Source organism: Eriocheir sinensis, chromosome 45, assembly GCF_024679095.1.
Source record: "Eriocheir sinensis breed Jianghai 21 chromosome 45, ASM2467909v1, whole genome shotgun sequence".
Taxonomy (NCBI): Eukaryota; Metazoa; Arthropoda; class Malacostraca; order Decapoda; family Varunidae; genus Eriocheir; species Eriocheir sinensis.
In genome coordinates, this window is record NC_066553.1 from 1,637,642 (window position 1) to 1,660,294 (window position 22,653).

The 22,653-nt window shown below is 45.7% G+C and overlaps 1 protein-coding gene across 1 annotated transcript in view; it reads right to left on the bottom strand.

The window, feature by feature from the left end:
• The window catches only part of LOC126980834 (uncharacterized), an 83,121-nt gene extending 71,739 nt beyond the window's left edge, over window positions 1–11,382 (bottom strand). Inside the window, exon 1 of the mRNA XM_050831110.1 lies at window positions 9,567–11,382. Within this exon, the coding sequence (XP_050687067.1) occupies window positions 9,567–10,097 (531 nt within the window). The 5' untranslated portion in view covers window positions 10,098–11,382. The remainder of the gene's footprint in view (window positions 1–9,566) is intronic.
• Window positions 11,383–22,653: the final 11,271 nt, after the last annotated feature.

The window sequence follows — 22,653 nt, forward strand, 5'->3', positions numbered from 1 at the left end:
TGTGTCTCCCTCTTCCTCTTCCTCTCTCTCTCTCTCTCTCTCTCTCTCTCTCTCTCTCCCAATCACTTTCCTTTCCTCTTCCTCTTCCCTTCCTCTTCCCCTTCCTCCCTTCCTCCTTCTCCTCTTCCTCCTCTTCCTCCTTCCTCCTCCTCCTCCTCTTCCCTTCTCTCCTCCCTTCCTTCTTCCCTCCTCCTCCTCTCTTCTCTCCTTCCCCTTCCTTCCATCATCATCCTTCTTTATCTCTTCTTCCCTTCTCTCCTCCCTTCCTTCTGTCCCTTCACTTTTCTCCTTAATCTTAATTCCTCCATCTTCCTTCCCTCCTTACCTCCTCCTCCTCCTTACTGTTACTTCCCTCCCTCTCTCCTTCCTCCATTCAACCCCTTTCCTTCCCCTGTCCATTCTCTTCCTTTCCTCTCTCTCTTCTTCCTAATTCTTCCTGTTTCTTGCATTCATTCCTTTAACTTTTATTCATTCACCCTTTCCCCTCTCTACCACCTCCTCCTGTTGTTTGTTCTTCCTTTGTGTTCCTTTGTGTTCCTCCTCCTCACAACCTCCTCTCTCCAAAACTGGCCCTTCCCGCTCTCCCATTCTCTCAACCCATCCCACTTCCCTCTCCTTCATTCACGCCACCCCTCCCTCCCTCCCTCTCTCCCTCGCCTCCATTGTCCTCGGCACCCACCATTCTCGTCCTCCAGGAAGTGGGGACAATATGGCAAAGTTGACGGTAAAGAGTTGAGCATGAACGGCGCAACCTCCCGCCCTGTAAGACCCTCCCCTCCCCGGCGGCCCGCGTGCCCGATAGTGACGTTAGGTGGTGTTAGGCTTACACTGTGGAGCTGCCTTGCATACTCGTAGATAGACCAGCCTCTTGCAGACTCCTTATGTTCTTATGTTCAGCACCCGCCAGAGATTAGGTAAGGTTACTTGAGGCTAGGTTGAATTACACTAAGTTAGGTTAGTTCTACACAGGGTTGTTGTTGTTGTTGTTGTTTTTTGCCGGGAAGTGCAATAAGAATAATTAGAAGAGGATTACGTGGTTAGTTCAAGTTAGATGTTGGTTAGGTTGGTGGTGGTTAATAGTAGTTAGGTACTAATTAATTTATTCTTTATTTATGTCAAGGGTTTTATTCTCACACCACGGCGGTTTAATAGATTTGCAATGGTAAGTTTATTTTTTGTTTTGTGTGAATACTAAATGAATAGGCGGAGAGAGAGAGAGAGAGAAAAGCTACTCGACCACTCCTTAAAGGTACATGGCTTTCTTCCTTAATAAAAGTACATGGTGTTCTCTTCTAACTGTTTCCTGCCGACACGTTGCCGGAGGGAGAGGTGGGTGGGGAGGAGCCTTCATCTATTCTGTCATGTCCTACCACACATAAATTACTAGTAGTAGCGGTAGTAAACAGACACCCTCGTCATAGACCGATAGGTCCTCTGGTGTCTGTTCTTCCTATGTATTCCTTTGTATAAACATAACCTTGAACACATCCGGTTCTGTACTTGTTATTGCGAAAATTTGTGGGAAACAGTAATATACCATAATCTTGGATCTCTCTCTCTCTCTCTCTCTCTCTCTCTCTCTCTCTCTCTCTCTCTCTCTCTCTCTCTCTCTCTCTCTCTCTCTCTCTCTCTCTCTCTCTCTCTCTCTCTCTCTCTCTCTCTGATGACCGAGAACATCGATAACATTACACAAATTAAATAAGAGAGAGACAGCTTTAAGAATAGCCAAATAATATACGTGGATAAGAAATAACAAGAAAGAGATACAAAGAAATATAAAAGAAGTTAATAAAAGATAAGAGGAAGAAGATACAAATGACATACAGATAATAATAGTAATAACAAAAATTGAAAAGTTAATAGAAAAGATAAAAGTTAATAGAAATGCCCAAAAACTTAAGTAGATGTACGCGTAGGCCTATGTATATAAACTATCCTCCCTCTGTCTGTCTGTCTCTGTCTTCTCGGCTCTTCCTTCCGTCCCCTTAAATTTTTCATAGGCTCGTGGAACTTAATCTCTGTGGGGAAAATTTGATAAGCTCGTGGAACCTGGCCTTAAAGATAGAGGAGTCTTCTCTCTCTCTCTCTCTCTCTCTCTCTCTCTCTCTCTCTCTCTCTCTCTCTCTCTCTCTCTCTCTCTCTCTCTCTCTCTCTGGATCTATCTATCTATCTTCTCTCTCTGGATCTATCTATCTATCTATCTATCTATCTATTTTGGCTTTTAATTATTGAATATCTTCTTCGTGCAATATTTTTTTTTTTAGTTCTGTTTCTTTTCCTACCACAAATCCATCTTTTTTTCTCTGTTTTCCTTGTTGTTGTTATTTTCCCCACGTCAAATCCATCAAGTTTTTTTTCTTGTTATTTTCCTGAAGTTTCCTTTCATGGCATAAGTTCATCGTCACTCCTGTATTATTTTCCTGATTTTCCTTGTTTTCTTTTTCCTTTCCCGCCCCAGGATCATCCACAGTCCTTTATTATTTTCCTTATTTTCCTTTCCCAGACAAGGTTTATCATCAGTCCTTAATTATTTTCCCTCTTTTCCTTGTTTTCCTTTCCCAACAGAGGTACAGAAGTCTCTTATTTGTTTTCCTTTTTATTTTCCTTTTCCACCACAGAGAAAGGTTCGCTATCAGTCTCTTCCCGGCTTCCTCTCCATTCCTTCCCGCTGTGAGATGTGACACGCGCGGCTGACGGAGGATTTATAGTAGTGCGCCTCAGCAACGGGATCACAAATTAATATGTAGCCTTGGAAATCGAGACAAATACACTAACTGCGTCTTGCTGGTTCCCTGTCAAAAGATATATGTGATAAAACTAGCCTTCTCTTCTCCCTATCCCTATTCCTCCTCCTCCTCCTCCTCTCCTTCCTCCTCCTATTCCTATTCATTATTTTATTCGTCCATCTTTCTCCTCCACATCCTCCTCCTCCTCCTCTTTCCTCCAGTAGAAATGATAGACGGGAAAATACAAATTGCATGTACTTCTTGAATACCTCCTCCTCCTCCTCTTCCACTTCGCACTCCTCTTCGTTCTAGTAGTAGTAGTAGCAGTAGTAGTAGTAGTAGTAGTAGTAGAAGTAATTGTAGTGTTGTTATCCCTATTAAATCTTTTGTCTTTGATCTTTTTCTCCTCCTCCTCCTCTTCCTCTTCCTCCTCCTCTTCCCACAACTCTACCTCCTCCTCCTCCTCCTCCTCCTCCGTGGTTATGGGGGTCATTAGTTAGGCGTGTGTGAACCCAGGGCGGCGTAAGGAAACAGTTAGGGCGCGAGGCTCGTAACAATCACTCTTGCCGCGCTCAGGGAAGGTGTTGGACCCACTTACGTTACCTGCCCGACCTACCTGCCTTCCTTGCCCTTCCCTGACCTTTTTAGCATCCTGATCTACCTTACTTATCTTTACTTATATACCTGCCCGACCTACCTTGCTACCTCAACCTTTCCTTACCCTAACCTATCTGTCTGATCTACCAATGTTTCCTTTCCCTTCCTTGCCCTTACCTACCTAACCTGCCCAGCCTACCTTACTCTCCCCTTACCTGTCTCACATAACCTGTCTTTCCCTTTCCTTGCCTGTTTAACCTCCCTGGCCTACCTTGCTGTTCCCTGCTTACCTGTTCCCTTACCTTAACTTCTGCCCCTCTGACCTTATTTTTCTATTTTGCCCCTCCTCCTCCTCCTCCTTCTCTTCTAACCCCTTATTCCTCCTCCTTTTCCTCCTCTTATACTTCCTCCTCAACTCAAACCCATATCCTTCTACTCCTATTCCCATTCCTCCTCCTCCTTCTTCTTCTTCTCTTCCTCCTCTTCTAACCTCTTATTCCTCCTCCTTCTTTTCCTCCTCTTATATTTCCTTCTCTACTCAAACTCATATCCTTCTCCTCCTCCTCCTCCTCTTCCTCATTTTCTTACCTATTATTCCTCCTTTGATACTTCTTTCCCTTCTCAAACTCATATCCTTCTACTCCTCCTCCTCCTCCTCCTCCTCCTCCTCCTCCTCCTCTTCCTCATTTTCTTGCCTATTATTCCTCCTTTGATACTTCTTTCCCTCCTCAAACTCATATCCTTCTACTCCTCCTCCTCCTCCTCCTCCTCTTGAGCCACCCCACCTGCCATCCCTCTCAGCTGTCACTCACCGTCATATTCATCACCCAATTGCTCTCACCATCACCACCACCATCACCACCACCACCACCACTACCATCACCGAAGTTCCTTGTTGCAGTAAATAAATTGATAAGTAGATAAGTATACAGATAAATAAAGTGATATATAGAGTAATAAATGAATAAGTAGCGTAAGTGTTTGTATATGTAATAAGTATTCGTTATTGTTTAGTGTTTTATTGTTTTCTTTTTTTGTTGTTGTTGTTTTGTTTTAAGGGTTCTATATCCTCCTCCTCCTCCTCCTCCTCCTCCTCCTTCTCCTCCTCCTCCTCCTCCTTTTGCACTTCTTCCTTCTTCTCCTTTTCCTCCTTCCCTCCCTGGCACTCCTCCTCCTCCTCCTTCTCCACCTCCTCCTCCTCCTCCTCCTCATCATCATCATCATTTTTCTCACATACATTTGAACAAAAAAAAGTAAAAACTAATATAGGTCTCCATATAGATGAGACAGATCACTAACCCAGGATAGTAAACGCATGGCCAAAATCCTCAACAGTAACTTTACGTCCAAATTCACGGTCAAGAACACCGAAACCGTTCCCGAGGGCGCTACTTCACCGAGCGGGATCACGCCCCTGGAGCTAGAAGGTACAGTATGCGACCAAGATGTTAACAAGTAAATACCCCAAAACAAACTCGACACGAACAAGTCAACCGCGGGACCCGAAAAACACAAGCACACATATATAAAAGAAATAACACCTCCACAACACATCCCACACAAATAGTAGTAATAGTAGTAGTAGTAGTAGTAGTAGTAGTAGTAGTAGTAGGAACAGCGAGTGGCGGGCTTTTTTTATTAATGTTTCCTTTTTGTTGTACCCTTGAGCTGTCTCCTTTGATGTAAAAAAAAAAAGTAGTAGTAGTAGTAGTAGTAGTAGTAGTAGTAGTAGTAGTAGTAGTAAACAAAATTAATAAATAAACAGACTAAATTCCCCCAACAAGCTGACTTCATTCCCCTGCACATCGCCACTCTTCCCGCCTCGCCAACATCCACAAACACCTGCAGACTCGCAAGACGGGTAGCCCAGACAGCCTCAGAGAGTGGCTCGTGGCTGTAACTTAGGAAACAGTGGTGAGTGTGACTTGGGAACATGTGAGCGGAAGATGGGCACAACATAGGACCCACCCACCCATGACACGGCTAGATAATTTTTATAGTAATGCCTCCCTTTCATCATGGCTAAGACGTATTAAGGACCCCATGCACCCACCTACCCACTTACCTATCACCTACCCATCTACCTCCTCACTCACATTCCAACGTCTTCCATCAACTCAGGTAGGCCTACACAAGCAAACAGACACACTAACACACCCTATCCGTTCTCCAACCACATCCTAACACACGCCACAAACCACACACTACCACATACCTAACATGTTGAAACGACTCCTCCCCCGTCAAACACACACACACACACACACACACACACACACACACACACACACACACACACACATGCACACACACACAAGCACCTCACCAAGCAATTTCTCCCTCTCTCTATTCCAACACAAACACACAAACACACACCATAAACTATATATCCTCTCTCACATACACCATTACCCAGCCTCCTCCCCCCCCCCACCACCACACACCCTCCCTCTCTCCCCTCTCCTCACACACATACACACACACATACATACATACACCCATCCCACCACCACCAACAACAATACCCAGAACAGCTATACCAAGAGGCCTTCCTTCACCCCAACCCCGAGCGTTCCGTCAGCGGCTCGACACGCACTCCCCGCCGGCGGTCGTGTTGTGTTGTGTCACCTCATCTGCCTTCCGGGGCCGGCTTGCGAGAGACTGGATTAGCTTTTTGTGTATTTGCGGTTTGGTGTTTTTTGTGAGCTTGGTACCGCTGTGTGTTGATGTGTGTGAGTGTGTAAGGGGGGAATATCGGGGGAAAGTGAGCAGAGAGAGCATAAGAGTCTGCAAGGGGCCGAAATCCAACCTCCTTTTGCTTGCCTGCCTGTACAGCCTTCTCGCTCCAACCTATCTGCCCGTCTCCCTGTCCTCCCCATTCTCCCTGCCCCAATCTCCTTACCCCAGTCTCCCTACCCCGGTTTCCCTGACTACCCCAATCTCCCTACCCTATGGATCTGGGTTTGGGTATCTGTTTCCGCTACCCTCCTTGTCTTTGCTTGTCCTATCAGATGTGTATGACTTGTGTATCTGACTAAATGCTTTCCTTCTCTTTCCTATCAGATATTTACGATTCTTGTCTCCATATCTCCATCCGGTATTTGCCTCTGATTGGGGTCATTATTGTATGTGCTGTTATGGTCATTCCTCTGCTTGTTCGTGTTCTGGGTCCCGACACCTTCACCCTGGTCTCCCTACTTGAGCTTCCCTGCCTCAACCATCCTCCCTACCTCAAGCATCCTACCTCCCCAAGACTAATTCCTTACCCTAATCTCCCTACTTACCTACCCAACCTGCATACCCACACCTGTTACAGCCTGTCAGTCCCATTCCATGCTTCTTTCTACCTACTCCAGTCAGCCTACCTGCCTAAGTCTGCCTCCTCTAGCCTGCCTCTCTCGACCTGCCTGACCCTGCCTCCGTGCCTAAGCTCTCCTGCCCTAGCCTGCCTGTTCCACTTTTTTCTCCATACATGCATGCACTGCGCGGGTTGGGTTCGACGTGATGTGACCTAATCCCTCTCTCTCTCTCTCTCTCTCTCTCTCTCTCTCTCTCTCTCTCTCTCTCTCTCTCTGTATCTATGTATGTATCTATCTATCTATCTATCTATCTATTCACATACCTGCCCAAGCTCCCTCAGGGTGCAGATGACTGTCAACCTGTCAACCTTCGTGGAGCAAGAAGCACGCACGAAGAACGCTCTCCCCCCCCATCCCTCCTCGACGTCCCCCTCCCCTGCCCCTCACGCACCGCCCTCACCTCCGACAGGATTACCAGGGCGCTTGACAGTTCGATGTTCCCCGCTTGCCGCCACATGCCGCCTGCTACCCAAGAACTGCGCTTTCCCTTATTTTCTTTTATCATCTTTACCGCCCGCTTGAAACACCCTCGCCGATATTTTCTCGATCTCGTCGTGAAAATATCAACACTAAATACTACTAAGTACCTCCCGAAATTGACCTCTCTTTCGGCCACCTCTTTTGATTCTTTTTTTTTAGGAGCAGCGAGTAGCGGGCTTTTTTTATTATTATTGTTTCCTTTTTTTGCACCCTTGAGCTGTCTCCTTTGTTGTAAAAAAAAAAAAGTACGAGTCTTCATTTGGTCGATCAGTATTTGCGCAACCCTGTGTGTGTGTGTGTAGGGAGGAGGTCAGTTACTTCTCTACACGCGTACTGCACTGGCTGTCTATGCTTCATGCTTGATACACACATACGATAACGTGTAAGTCTTGCTGTGAAAGTTGCATCGAGTGGCAGCGCGTGGCGGCGGTGCTCGTCTCCGTCACGTGAGCCCTTACGAGAACCCTTAACCCGACACAGGGCCAGAATTGTTATTGTTTCCTTTTTTTGTGCCCTTGAGCTGTCTCCTTTGTTGTAAAAAAAATAACATCCGGGTTTCCACAGTTTACCTTCCCCAGATACCCATTTATCGACCAAACCGAAAGGAATGATGAACAGTCGGGTGGGCTTCACGTCGACTGCCCAGGCCAGGATTCGAACCCAGACCCGCAGATTCGTAGGCAGAGACGATAATCACTGCACCGCGGAGGCTCTTACATCACCATACTGGGAATACGCAAAAGGGTCAATAGCGCTCGTATACGTAACTTGTTTTTTTTTTTCTTCTTCTTCTTAAATGTCAACCGAATCTTGCCATTGCCTTTAACCCGGTAACTGCGGGGATCATGTTTCTTAATGGTCCCTCCAAGCGAGAAAAATGAGAAAAAATCATCACTCACGCAAACCATTTCATAATATATATCAACGCATTTGTGATCAGTTTATGCATCATCTATTTTGGGGGGTTTATATCATGGCAAAAATTAGGCTCGTCGCTGGTTCATGGTAAAGCCACAAATTTGGCCCGTCGCTGCTACCGGGTTAATGCCTCATACTTCTTGTTTCTTGCACTAGAGAAAATAGTTAAAAAGGCAAACATAGAATATAACAATAAAAAAAATAATAAATAAATAAATAAAATAAAATAAAATAAATTCTCTGCTACCCCCAAAAAGGAAAATTAGAGGAGCTGTTTTCTTTCAGGATTGCATGCACTTATTTTTTCCTCCTCCTCCACTTTTCTTTTTTTCGTTCAACCTTCTAATTTTCCCTTATCAGGTTGGATGGACGGGTTATCTATGAGTCTCTCCCACTCTAGACGCGATGTGACTAGACTCTCTCTCTCTCTCTCTCTCTCTCTCTCTCTCTCTCTCTCTCTCTCTCTCTCTCTCAGTAAGCGTTCCGTGGTACTCGAGTTTTTCCCCCGTCTCTTACGCAACGCAGCTTTTCAAACAAACATGAGAGTTCAAAGCCGACTAAAACCCAAAATACTCTACAACAGGTCACAAGTAAACGGCCCGAGATGCACGCCACACAGTGAGCCACGTGGACCAGCCAGGCACTCCGGCGGTCAGCCCAGCATGCGACCGACGAGGCTACCAAACCGCAAAAAATATTACACCTCATGCAAAAAATAAATCGGTTTTAAGAGGAAAATTTACGAAGTTGGCGTTACCGGCTGCATTACCACTTACGCTGATAAGCTAAACACACACCGCTGAAATATAGCACACGTAACGCTCATATAAGAAGAAACAGAAGTGGAGCAAGTTGCGCGTGGCTGGTAAAATATTAGATACGTTGATTAGCCAAGCACACACCACTGAAACATACCGCACGCACCATGCACTCTCGACTATAAGAACACACAAAACGCGACTTTACATGAACACGAAACCCAATTTATCATAAGCAAGAAAAGTGAAACAAGTGCCGCGTTCCCGGTAAAATATCAGATAGGTTGAGAGGCTCAGCACACACCCTTGATATGTACCTCACTCACGACTATAAGAACACACAAAACGCGACTTTACATGATCACAAACCCCAGCATAAGAAGAAAGAGAAGTGAAGCAAGGGATGCGTGGCCGGGAAAATGCTACTTACGCTGATAACCTAAGCACACTCCGTTGACAGATACCGCACACCGCTCACAGATATGAAAACACACAAAACACGGCTTCTCCTAACAACAAAACCCAGTATATTTAATAAGAAAACGAAGCAAAAGAGGCGTTGAACAAGGGGTGCGTGGTCAGTAACATATCAGTCACATTAACCCCAGCAGACACCGGTGATTTAGGCAACACACGCACTGCACCGTCCAGGGCCCTGCAATGTACACGTGAAAGCACAGGGACGAGGCCGCGGCAAGAGCATCGTGCGGGGTAGACACACCACATACCTCGGCTTTAAAGAGAGTAGGGACGTCGAAGTACCCCGTCGGGTGATCTGGGACGACGAGGAAGGGCGGGGCCAGGATGTTCTTGAGGCCTCGCGTCAGTGCCAACGTCAGGAGGCCAATGCCGAGCGAGGTGGCGCCTGACTGCCAAGAGGTGCCTGTGAACAGGTCCCACCCGCTCCAGACACCCCGCCAGTGGTTGACGACGCAGACGCTGTAGACGAGGGTGTAGAGGCGCGATATGAGGAGATGGATGATCGGCCGTTTGTTGTGGTCGCAGAGGGAGTTCAGCGGCCCTTGGATCAGACAGAAGAGGAGCCCCGACAGAAGGCCGATCGCGAGGGAGGTGAGAACAGAGTAGAGTTGATTATCCGGGAAGAGAAAGACGTCCATGAGCTGCCAGCACCCGCGCCAGTACCCAACCACCAGCGGCGAGAACACGAAGATGGACAGAATGGAGTCCAGCACCGCCAGGAGGCCCATCACCGTCTTGCCCCACTCCCCGCCCGCGTCTGCGCCCCGACACTCCCCCATCGCGGCTGTCACACTCGGCGGCTCCTCACTCCCAATAAACGTTTACCTCTTGTCCTCAGGCGGGGCTGTCAAGGTCTCTCGCGTTTTTCTCGGTCTCTTACGCAACGCAGCTGTTCACACTAACACCGACTAGAATGCGTGGAGATCTTTCCTATTCTCTTTCCACCAAGGCAGTGCGGGTCCCCATTCACCTCTAGTGCGATCTTTTTCGGGGTGGAGGAGCAGAGTAAGGCGGGCTCCGTGCGGGGGTGGCAGAGTCGGACTTTGAGGCTCCTGCCATAGGATGTCCTCATTCGCCTGGTGGGAACGAGGGTCGCTCACTAGCAGCCTCCACCGTGGCTCACAACACTTGCTCCTCTCCTCCTCGCTTGTCACCTCTCCTCGCACGGCAGCGTCACCCAGGCGTGCCGTTGTGTCTCGCCCAGGTGTCAGATCTCGGCGCAGGTACAGGAAAACGCTGCACTGCTACGGAGATTTATTGTCCTCACGGAAAATAGTTGAGATTATTTTCCTGAGGTGCCGAGAAATCAGTCTCCTGCACGCGATGTCACTCTGCGCAGCATCCCTCACGGCCCCACGTCTCCTGCACGCCTCAACGACAGGGCTGAGCAGCGCCCCTGACGGTGTGACACAGGCGTGGCAGCGAGGGACGGAAAAGGAACTTGAGCAGCGTGAGGTGACGTGAGTGGTGCTTCCCGAACCGTGGCTGCGCGGCGAGTGCGCGGCGAGGGAGGCCGTGCGGTCGGGGAGGCAGGGCAGGCCGGCCGTGCGGGTAGGTTACAAATGTGCGGTGCTCCAGCTTCCATACGATTCGTGGTGCTGCCTCATCACCGTGCCTACTAATGCTATGGCCAGGCGCACCTAGTAACTCTCCCTTCTCCTCCATCCTTCACTCCTGTTCCTCCCTCCACTTACGTCTGTGTCTCGCTGTGTCTCCATGCACACTGAGTACAAAGAATTGGTACTCATCCATCGACTCTCATTTTCTCCTGTATATCAGCATCGCAGAGTCAGAACCGGCCATCCCACCCCAGCCCGGGCCGCGGTAACCTCACCCCCACCCTACCCCCGGGCCGAGGACGCGGTGAGCGAGCAACCCGCACTGTGACGAGCTCTTCCGGCGGGACAGAGGCGCGTGGGGGAGACGATGACTGGCAGCGGACCAACAACTATAACAACACCTACTACTACTACGACTACGACTAATGCTGCTACTACTATTATTACTGCTATTACTACCCCTCCTACTACGTCTACCGCTACTACTACTGCCACTACTACTTATATCCCTACTATGCTACTCCTACTACCACTGCTAATACTAAGACAACCACTATGATCCCTCCTCTTCCACCTCCACCTTTTCCTCCTCCTTCTCCTACTGCTACTTTTACTACTACTACTACTACTACTACTACTACTGCAATCCCCTCACGTCTGCAACAGCGAGGATCACGTAGCACAGTGACACACCTCCTGCCTAACACACACACACACACACACGCCTTAGAAACTATACACCACTCCGTCACCACTTGGATGCCCGTTACGTAACCTCTAAGAACACGCGAATCATTGTGAATGGATGCTAAAGTAGTAAATAAAAACACCTGTTGAATAATAAACGGTTACATAAATGCGGACACCTGACGAAATAGAGACAATTGACCATGCTTCTTGATAGTGTGTGTGTGGGGGGGTAGGTGGGGGGGTCTGCCTCACCTTGTAAAATAAAGGTATAAATAAACAAACGGACAAATAAATAAATAAATAAATAAGAGCTATCTACATTTGATTGACTTCTAAATACTAGGTGAACATGATAGCCTTTCTTCCCGCCTACTTGAGAGAGAGAGAGAGAGAGAGAGAGAGAGAGAGAGAGAGAGAGAGAGAGAGAGAGAGAGAATAATTGGAAGTTATTGGAAAATGTTTCTCAGACAAAACAAAAAGATAACTTGAGTATATGCTTTGAGGAAAAAAAACGTGCATTTGAACACTGAGAAACAAACAGCAAGGGGGCACCCGGCTTGGCACAAATTTGTACAGGCACGGCAGCAGGATTCGGAGAGCGCGGTGGAGTATGATTACTTTCCTCCTCTTCTTCCTCCTCCTCTCGTCGCGTAGATGGCGCTAGAATCACAAGAAATGTCCCTCCCGTTAGTTTATTATTTTCCTCGTTCAAGGTCAGAGCCAGGAGCGCGATGGAGTAAGATCACGCGCTGGAACCTTGCAATTCTTTCCTTGTGCTCTTCCCTTCTCCTTTGTTGTTTTACTTGCAACAATAAACTATCAATCAATCAATCAATCCTTGTGTTTTGTGCGCGGCGATGAGTGGTGTATATCTAAAGGATGCGAGGGCCCATGACACAGCAACACAGAAGAAGAATCCTGAACATCTTGGCACCTCAATTCCCCTGTTTGAAAAGCCTCTCCTGGAAGTTGCTGGGGTTTTCATGGACTGTTTTGGGATCCTAGTGATAATTATACACGACTTTTGCACTTACAACGGCAAAGTCACCCACGACACCCAGTTAATCTTTGTGGCCTTGGGATATGGTCGCAGTTGGAGCCCGATACGTTTTAAGGATAAACTTTGCCATTGAAACGGAGGCTGAAGAAAGGTACGTCACCCTAACACAGTATTACAGCTTGCTTTTTATTACAGCAAAGGAGACAGCTCAAGGGCACAAAAAAAGGAAACAATAATAAAAAAGAAAGCCCGCTACTCGCTGCTTGTAGATACACTGGTAAACCTCGACACTAACATCTTATAACGTGATAATATACAAACACCACAGCAACCCGAGCGTTCACTCACTGCATCGCATTATAAGAATTATTTACTAACATGAAATTGGATCCTTAGTAAAATGTGTTTGCTATAAATATGCTTGCGCCACACACACACACACACACACACACGTTTACTTAATTCTCTTTGTGTGTAGAATAAGTGTACGATTTCAATGACACGAAGCAAAGATGAATGTTACAAAAGGGGAATCTTGACACACACACACACACACACACACACACACACACGTCTACTTCCTTGTCTTTGTATGTAAAATAAGTGTACGATTTCAATGACACGAAGCAAAGATGAATGTTACAAAAGGGGAATCTTGACACACACACACACACACACACACACGTTTACTTCCTTGTCTTTGTGTGTAGAATAAGTGTACGATTTCAATGACACGAAGCAAAGATGAATGTTACAAAAGGGCAATCTTGACACACACACACAAACACATAATAGACAGCTCCTTCCCCCACGCATAAGACAACAAAATAACTAATCATCTCTTAGTTCTCCATTTACACATTCGCATTATACTAAGACACGAAACTGCATTGTAAAAGAGAAAAACAGCTAAAAAGGCGAGCAAAACACACTCCACAATGCGCACGTATTTAATGCAGAGGAAGGAGAGGGAGGGAAAAGAAAGGAAAACAGGAGGAAAGGAGGTAAAACAAAAGAAAGGAAGAGCATAAGGAGTGAAGAAATACAATACAAAAAGCTAAACAAACGAGGAAAAGAGGGAAATAACACTCACCAAGGGAAACGTTCACTAGCCTCGTCCCTTCCACCGCCATACCATCAGCCTCCTAGCCTACTCTCCGTCTCCATCTCTTCTCCTAATAGAGTTTCCTTGTATCAATAGTTTCATCATGGCCGCTCAAGCACTTAATTCACTCGACACTATACAGAAACTAGTCTTCTTTTTCTTCTCTATCACTCCATCAATCCCACTCATTCACTCGTCACTCCACATAAAATATAAGTCTCTCAGTGTCTTTCTTTTTCTCTGTTCCTATAGGTGTTTCCTTGTCCGTTTAGCCACTCAGCACTCGTTCACTCGTTCACTCGTCACTCCACAGAAAGGATGCCACGCCGAGTATTACATTATTACGTAAGGGAAAGAGATGGAGAGAGATAGTGTTTCCTTGTCTCTGTGCAAGTCTTTAGCCACTCAGCACTCGTTCACTCGTTCACTCGTCACTCCACAGAAAGGATGCCACGCCGAGTATTACAGGTTGACGTAAGGGAAAGAGATGGAAAGAGAGATAGGAGACTGGCAATTCTATCTCTCCTCCTGTACGTGTTTCCTTGTCTCTATACTAGTCTTTAACCACTCAGCACTCGTTCACTCGTTCACTCGTCACTACACAAGTCCACGCAGAGGATTACAGATTGACGTAAGGGAAAGATATTAAGAGAGGCGGACAAGGACAGCTGCTCTCCATTCTTATGTCTATTTCCATGTCTCTTTAGCCACTCAGCTCTCGTTCACTCGTTCACTCGTCACTACACAAGTCCACGCAGAGGATTACAGATTGACGTAAGGGAAAGATATTAAGAGAGGCGGACAAGGACAGCTGCTCTCCATTCCTATGTCTACTTCCATGTCTCTTCAGCCACTCAGCCTTTATTTACTCGTTCACTCATCACTACACTGGAAAAAAAATAAGTCCAGGCAGTAGATATGACGTAAGGGAAAGAGAGGGGAGAGAGGTGGAGGGGGAGAGGCATTTGGGAGAGGGCGGGCAGCCTCGGCCGTCCCTCACCATTGTCAGATTATCGTACTCGGAACATCACATTTACCAGCTTCTCCCCCATAAATATCACCAGGAAACAGGAATAATAAACCATTTCAACAATAACTACAAATAAATCTCGTTATTGTGGCCCAGGAAACAGTTTTTGGGATGGAAGTCGGGAAATATGAGAAACTGAGTGCGACAATTTGGCAACAATGGCGTCCCTGTCTTGGGTTGCCACCACGTACCACCTTTTGGAAATTATTGCCTTGAGAGTCGAAAGATTCTGAGGATACGAACTTAAAACACTACCAAGGCTTTCCATATCATTTACCAGGACTCTTTCAGGACTTGTTCACCCGGGAAATAATTATCGGGTATTAAATAAGCACTAATTACATCCCAGCCATGCGCGGGCAACTCTGTGATTCGAGTCTTCCGTCTGAGCCAATGCTGCTGCTTCGAACGCTCCTTCTTCTTCTTCTTTTTCTTCTTCTTCTCCTTCTCTTTTTTCCTCTCTTTCTTCTTTTTCTTCTATTCTTCTTCTTCTTTTTCTCCTTCTTCTTCTTCTTCTTCTTCTTCTTCTTCTTCTTCTTCTTCTTCTTCTTCTTCTTCTTCTTTTCCTTCTTCTTTCCCTTCTTCTTCTTCTTCTTCTCCTTTTCATATTCATTTTTTTTTTTTGTATCTTCGTTGTCTTATTTTTGCTCTTAATGTTTGTATTCTTGTTACTGATGATGATGTTACTATTATTATCATCACCATCATCATCACCATCATCATCATTATCGACTAAGTTAAATATAGTTACCAACTTCCATTATCTTCCCCCACACACAAAAAAAAAGGCGAGCAAACCGATTAGCAAACATGGAAAAAAACATCTATTCTTCAAGCCTCGGACCTGGCTATTATATTTTTTTACAACCCTGCGTGTGTGTATTCATGATAAGAAATGTATTAAGTCTCATAACTGCAAGACTGCGCGGCCCTCACACTGTTTGCCCGCTAATCTCTTTATCAGGAAGAGGAGAGAAAGAGTATTTTGAAGAGGTACGGAGCGGGGCGGGACGGGGTGGAAATATTGAAGGGGTGGAGGCTAGAGGTTAAGGTTGGGGAGCCATTTAGCCTAGTAAGAGGTATTTTCTCTCTCTCTCTCTCTCTCTCTCTCTCTCTCTCTCTCTCTCTCTTACGTAACTATTATTTTTTTTCGATGAAGCTAATTTTCAGACGGATTTTTAAACTTATTTCACTTTTTTCGGTTTTTTTTCCTTTTATAATTTCAACTTTTCCCATTATTAACCTTCTTTATGTTTCTTTTTCCTTGTTTGATTTGACCTCTTCCTTTTCTTTTTTTTTTCTTCTTGGTTTTCCTCGTTACTTTCCATCTTTTCCTTTTCAATTACCTCTTTTCTTTTCCTCTTCCTTTTAGCCTCTTCTCTTTTCTTTGATTTTCCTCCTTTCTTTTTCTCGTTAATTTCACCTTTCCCTTTTTTGTTGGCTCTGCTTTCTTTTCCTTGTTTGATTTCACCTTTTCTTTGTTTTTCCTTCCCCTCTTTTCCTTTTAATTTATCTCCTCCGTTTCTTGTACAATTATCATCTTTTTCCTTTCTTTCTCTCATTTCTCTTCCTTGTTTAGTCAATTTCGCCTTTTTCCTTTTTTTTGCGTTTTTCCTTGTTTATTTTTCGCCTTTTCCCTTTTTCTCCTTCCTCGTATTTTCATTTAATTTCTTCTTTTTCTCTTTTTTTTTCCTCCTCTTTTTTCTCGTTAATTTCCACCAGCAAAGAATTTGAAAACATTCCTGAAATTCCCAATCATCAATTTATCTTTACAACCAGTCTTCCTTTTTTTAAACACGCCGAGAGAGAGAGAGAGAGAGAGAGAGAGAGAGAGAGAGAGAGAGAGAGAGAGAGTGATGCCAAAGAGCTTTTTCCGATTTATTTCACCCGCAAACGCGCTACGCCAGCATTCCTATACAAACAAAAAATGCTATCAACTCCGACAAAGGGAGAAAAAAGAAATGGGAAGGGATAAAAAAAAAAATAGGTCCTGCTGAATGCCACCACCCAACAGCAACGGTAACAGCAACAGCAACGCCCTAACGCATGCACGGAGCGACTGACAGCGACGTGATATGTGTGTACTTTCCGCGCTATGCGAAAAACAAATAGGCTGACAAGCTTTTCCGCAGCGCGATTTCTCAGTACGCGATTTCGCCGTCTGCGCGCATTACTCGTACGTCGCGGCTCAGAATGCAAGTCCAAGATGAAGATTTCCTTTTTTCTCTCTTTACTTTTCTGAATTTGGTTTGACTGAGGATGAGGATGTTAAGGTAAAGAAGCGGCCATACGTATGCTTAAAAGATGTGCGCGTGGCCTCTCTGTTCATCTCCGTCACACTCGTTGATGATGATAATGATGAGCAAGTCCAAGATGATTGTTTATATTTGCTTTTCTGAATTTGGTTAGGCTGAGGATGAGGATGAGGATGTTAAGGTAAAGAAGCGGCCATACGTATGCTAAAAGATGTGCGCCTGGCCTCTCTGCTCATCTCCGTCACACTCGTTGATGATGGAAATGATGAGCAAGTGTAAGATGATTATTTATATTTGCTTTTCTGAATTTGTTTGATGATGGTGATGATGGTGAGGTAAACTTGGGGGCAATTGCTAAAGCTTCTGCGCGTGGTATCTGTGCTCATCTCCGTAACATTAGCCCTATAAGTGTTCATGATAGTGATATGTACTTCACCATATGTTATGATTATTCAAGAAAAACATTAATTAAATAATAGAGTATAGGATTTTTTTAGTGCGATTTCACTATCTCCGAGAACTGTTGACTCGAAAGCAATTATTAAGAGAGGAATATATTTTTTACGTAACTCTTCTTCGTTTCGTCCCTCCGTACAAGAAAATCATTTCCGTAATTGACTCCCCTTTCGCCCACCTCTTCGGATTCTTTACAGGAGCAGCGAGTAGCGGGCTTTTTTTATTGTTTCCTTTTTTGTGTGTGTGTCCTTGTGCTGTTTCCTTTGCTGTAAAAAAAATAATAATGTCGAAAAGCGTAAACAAAATCCATATTCATTTTTGCAACTCCGTTCATCACATCTCCGAGAAGTGTTGACGCGAGAGCTGGTAAAGAAAGGAATATATTTTTTACCTCACTTCCTTTCGTCGCCTCGTACAGAAGCAAAATATGTGTAAAGTCTAAAAACGTAAAGGAAATCTATTGTCATTTTTGCTGCTCCGTTTATCACATCTTCGAGAAATGTTGACTCGAAGGTAAATAAAAAAAAAGGAATATAATTTTTCCATAACTTGTTTTCGTCGCTCTACACAAGGAAATTATTTATATGACCGAGAAAAGCAAATAAAATCTAAATTCATTCTTGCGATTCCGTTTATTACATTCCAAAAAAGCATTAAAAAAGAGTATATCGTCTGTACATAACTATTTCCTGTGTCACTCCATACAAGAAAACTGTTTGTGAGGTGGAAAAACGTTAAAAAAATCCATATTAATTTTTCCTACTCCGTTAATCACATCTCCAAGAAGTGTTGACTCGAAAGCAAGTTACTTTTTTCTAAGTTAAGGAAATATAGTCTTTACACAGCTATTCCCTTCGTTCCTCCATACAAGAAAATTATTTATAAGGTGGAAAAATGTTAGCAAAGTCATATTCATTTTTACATCTCCGTTTATCACATCTCCAAGAAGTGTTGACTCGAACGCAAGCCATTTTCTTTTTCTTCCGGGGGGGGACGAAGTTATTTTCTTATTCTTATTTCGTTGGGGAGAGGGAGGAGGTGAGGGGTAAACTTTTTCATTTTCTTCGGGGGGGGTACGAAGTTATTTTCTTATTCTTATTTTATTTGGGAGAGGGAGGCGGTGGGGGCTAAACTCTTCCATTTACAGCGCCATAAAGAGATGATGGCAGTCGCAAGTCACAGAGAGTAAACCTTACGACGCGACAAACAGGCTTCTTCTGCAACACATTTTCACCGCCTCCAGGAAGTGTTGACTTGGGGAAAGCAAATTGTAAACAGTGTGTGTGTGTGGAGATGGGGGTTGCAACTTTCCCATATTGAGGCTTCCATAAAAGATGATTTGTCAGTCGAGATGAAAGTAAATAAATACCTGAGAAAGCGTAGTAACGTGTTTTCATGGGTGACTTGAAGGAGGAGGAGGGAGGGAGAGAGGGAAAAGACGAGGAAGGGAGGGAAGGAAAAGAAGGAGAAAGGGAGGTAAAACAGAAGGAAGAGAGGGGAGAGGAGGATGGAGGGGGGAAGATTAGATGAAGGGAAGAAAGCAAAGAAAGAGAAGTTGATGTAGGAGGGAAAAGAGAAGGGAGAGAAAGCAAGAGGAAGAGAGAGAGAGAGAGAGAGAGAGAGAGAGAGAGAGAGAGAGAGAGAGAGAGAGAGAGAGAGAGAGAGAGAGAGAGAGAGAGAGAAAAGCAACCAGAGAGAAAAATAAGAGGGAAAATGAAAAAGCAGGAAGAGAGAGAGAGAGAGAGAGAGAGAGAGAGAGAGAGAGAGAGAGAGAATATAAGGGTTACCTGACACTATACCTCTGTCCAGATACCGTGATAGTTAAACCTCACCCCCTCCCCCCTTCTCTCTCTCTCTCTCTCTCTCTCTCTCTGCTTTTATGAACGAAGCTTTATGTCACCTTTCTCTTCGTTTCCTACGCTGTGCTGAGTCATTGTATTGCTTCCTATCGTTATTTTTTTTTTCGTTATTGCGCTGTGCTGTCCTGAGGTGATGCTGTTATGCTGTGGCGCCTTTATCGTATGCTGTGTTATGGTGATGCTCCTTGAATGGCGGTGTTTTCTTATGCGTGTGGTTTTGTTATTATTCAAGAAACTGCAATAACACAGTAAAAATATCCGTTTTGTTATTTGTTGATGCTGTATTGTATTATGCTGTGATACTGCTATGATGCTGTTAACTTACTACGTTATCGCTGTGCCCTTCTCTAAGTTGATGCTGTGGCGCTTGCTGTGACGCGCTGGTCCATCTTAAAGCGTCGAGTTGTGCCGTTTTGCTGTTTTGCTATGCTGTCATTAAGAGGCCTTTTTTACATTCGACCTTCTATGACTGGGCCTGTTAGTTGGTTCCAGCCCTTTAGTAGCGCAGGGAAGTGTTTTATAGTGGCGCCATTCTTGCTTGGCTCATGCTACCCCTCGGAGCTCCACTTGATGAGAGTTTCGCTAGAGTCCGGGTTGATAGGTGGTCTTCAGGACAGCATGTGGGTAGTCTTAGGGTTGTATTTTAAGACATTTCGCCGCCCAAGAACACATATTTGACAAGGCTTTCGTAGGAGTTGTGGGCATTTCCAGGAGTAGTGTTATGACCCTGGTGGTAGTTTGACCCTTCCTCTGTACCATGAACCTAAGAAAACACATATTTGACAAGGCTTTCGTAGGAGTTGTGGGCATTTCCAGGAGTAGTGTTATGACCCTGGTGGTAGTCTGACCCTTCCTCTGTACCATGAACCTAAGAAAACACATATTTGACAAGGCTTTCGTAGGAGTTGTGGGCATTTCCAGGAGTAGTGTTATGACCCTGGTGGTAGTTTGACCCTTCCTCTGTACCATGAACCTAAGAAAACACATATTTGACAAGGCTTTCGTAGGAGTTGTGGGCATTTCCAGGAGTAGTGTTATGACCCTGGTGGTAGTTTGACCCTTCCTCTGTACCATGAACCTAAGAAAACACATATTTGACAAGGCTTTCGTAGGCGTTGTGGGCATTTCCAGGAGTAGTGTTATGACCCTGGTGGTAGTTTGACCCTTCCTCTGTACCATGAACTTCAGAAAACACATATTTGACAAGGCTTTCGTAGGAGTTGTGGGCATTTCCAGGAGTAGTGTTATGACCCTGGTGGTAGTCTGACCCTTCCTCTGTACCATGAACCTAAGAAAACACATATTTGACAAGGCTTTCGTAGGAGTTGTGGGCATTTCCAGGAGTAGTGTTATGACCCTGCAGTGGTAGTCTGACCCTTCTTCTGTACCCTGAGCCTAAAAAAAAAATCACTAGAACCTGATTGATCCCTTGATTGACCTTTAGAAATAGCTGATGTGAGAAACGAAAGTGTCTTGTGATACCAACCCGATGAGTGACGCTGACCACTCCACTCTACAGTGCTGATTCGTTTTGCTTTATTAATTAACGTGCTATGTTGTCGCGTTGTGTTATACTTTGCTGTACCGTGATTAGCCAGGTTGTAGTGCGTTTTTTATTGCTGTTTTGCTGCTTTGTCTAATGTGCATTGGTGCGCCGTGCTGTGTGTTGCTGTGCCTTCCTTTACTGTGCTGTGCCGTGGTGTGCCTTCCTGTGCCGGGCGTTGCGGGCCCCGGACAGCCTCACTCGACATGTAATTACAGCCTCGGTGCTCTTGGCTCCCCTCGGCCGCCACGTGCACCAGACACAGTAATTCCGCTTCAGCTGTGGGTCCGACTCCAGCCCGCACCCGTCCCCGCCCCTCCCCACCCTTCTCCGCCCTTCCCAGCCCTTCCCGGCCCTTCCCTACCTTTCGCATCGCTTCCCAGAAAATTTCAGCTCTTCCTTGCGAATTTTCAACCTTTCCCAGCTCTTCCCTGCCCCTCCCCACCCTTCCCTGCCCCTCCCCACCCTTCCCAGCCCTTCCTAGCCCTTCCCAGACCTTCCCTACCCTTCGCATCCCTTCCCAGAAATTTTCAGCTCTTTCTTGCAAATTTTCAGCCTTTCCCAGGTCTTCCCCGCCCTTCCCTACCCTTCCCTGCCCTTCCCTACCCTTCGCATCCCTTCCAAGAAATTTTCAGCTCTTCCTTGCAAATTTTCAACCTTTCCCAGGTCTTCCCTACCCTTCCCTACCCTTCCCAGCCCTTTCCAGCCTTTCCCCGAGAACATGAGTCTAGCCTATAGTCGTATTCTTAACCCGGTAGCAGCGACGGGACAAATTTGTGGCTTTACCGTGTACCAGCGACGGGCCACATTTTTGCCATGATATAAACCCCCAAAAAATATAGATGATGCATAAACTGATCACAAATGCGTTGATATAGATTATGAAATGGTTTGCGTGAGTGATGATTTTTTCTCATTTTTCTCGCTTAGAGGGACCTTTAAGAAACATGATCCCTCCAGCTACCGGGTTAATAATTTCACTTCCCGATAATTAGATCCTTGGTGTCAGTCGTATATTAAATTCAAGGGGGTGGGGGTCATATGTTTTCTTATTAATTAATGTGGAGTTCTAATGATTTTTTTATGCTCTCTCTCTCTCTCTCTCTCTCTCTCTCTCTCTCTCTCTCTCTCTCTCTCCTCCCCTTCCCCTCCCCCTCTCTTCCCCTCCCCTTCCTCCTCTCTGAAACCATGTCCAACAAAGACCTTTCCCTCTAACCTCCTCCACCACAACCCCCTTCCCCCTTCCACCCCCTACCCCCCCCTCCTATCCTAACACAAGCAAAGCCGCGCAGGAAGAGGCGACATAAAAGCGAACAATTCCTCGACCAGCGTCCAATAAAGGAGCGAAATAGTCCACCAACGGCAACAAATAATTCCGCCGGCGCCCAATAGCGGGAGGAATGCTGTGGAGGTGGAGGCGGAAGCAGAGGTGGAGGAGGTGGTAGCCCGCGCGTGGCATCAGCGGCGGCGGTGGCGGTAGCGGGGGCGGCACCAGCACCTCCACCTCCCCGCTTCCGCAGTAGGTACGCAAACAACAGCGACAGGGAAACAAAAGTAACATCGTCAGGTAGAGAGAGAATAGCGTGTGACTGTCCGTCCGGTTGGCTGTTGTAGTGTTAGTGTGTGTCATTATAATAGGATTTTAATCGTTCTCGTTGTCGTCGTCTTCCTCCTCTTCTTCGTCCTCCCTCTCCTCCTCCTCCTCCTAGTCCCCATCGTAGGCATTCTCCCTCACTTCCAGTCTCTCCCCGTCCCGTCGCGTCCCTTTCCATCCTGCAGCGTTTGGGTTTCGTTAAAGTTTTGGGTATATATTATGCGTGTGTATATATGCGTTCTGA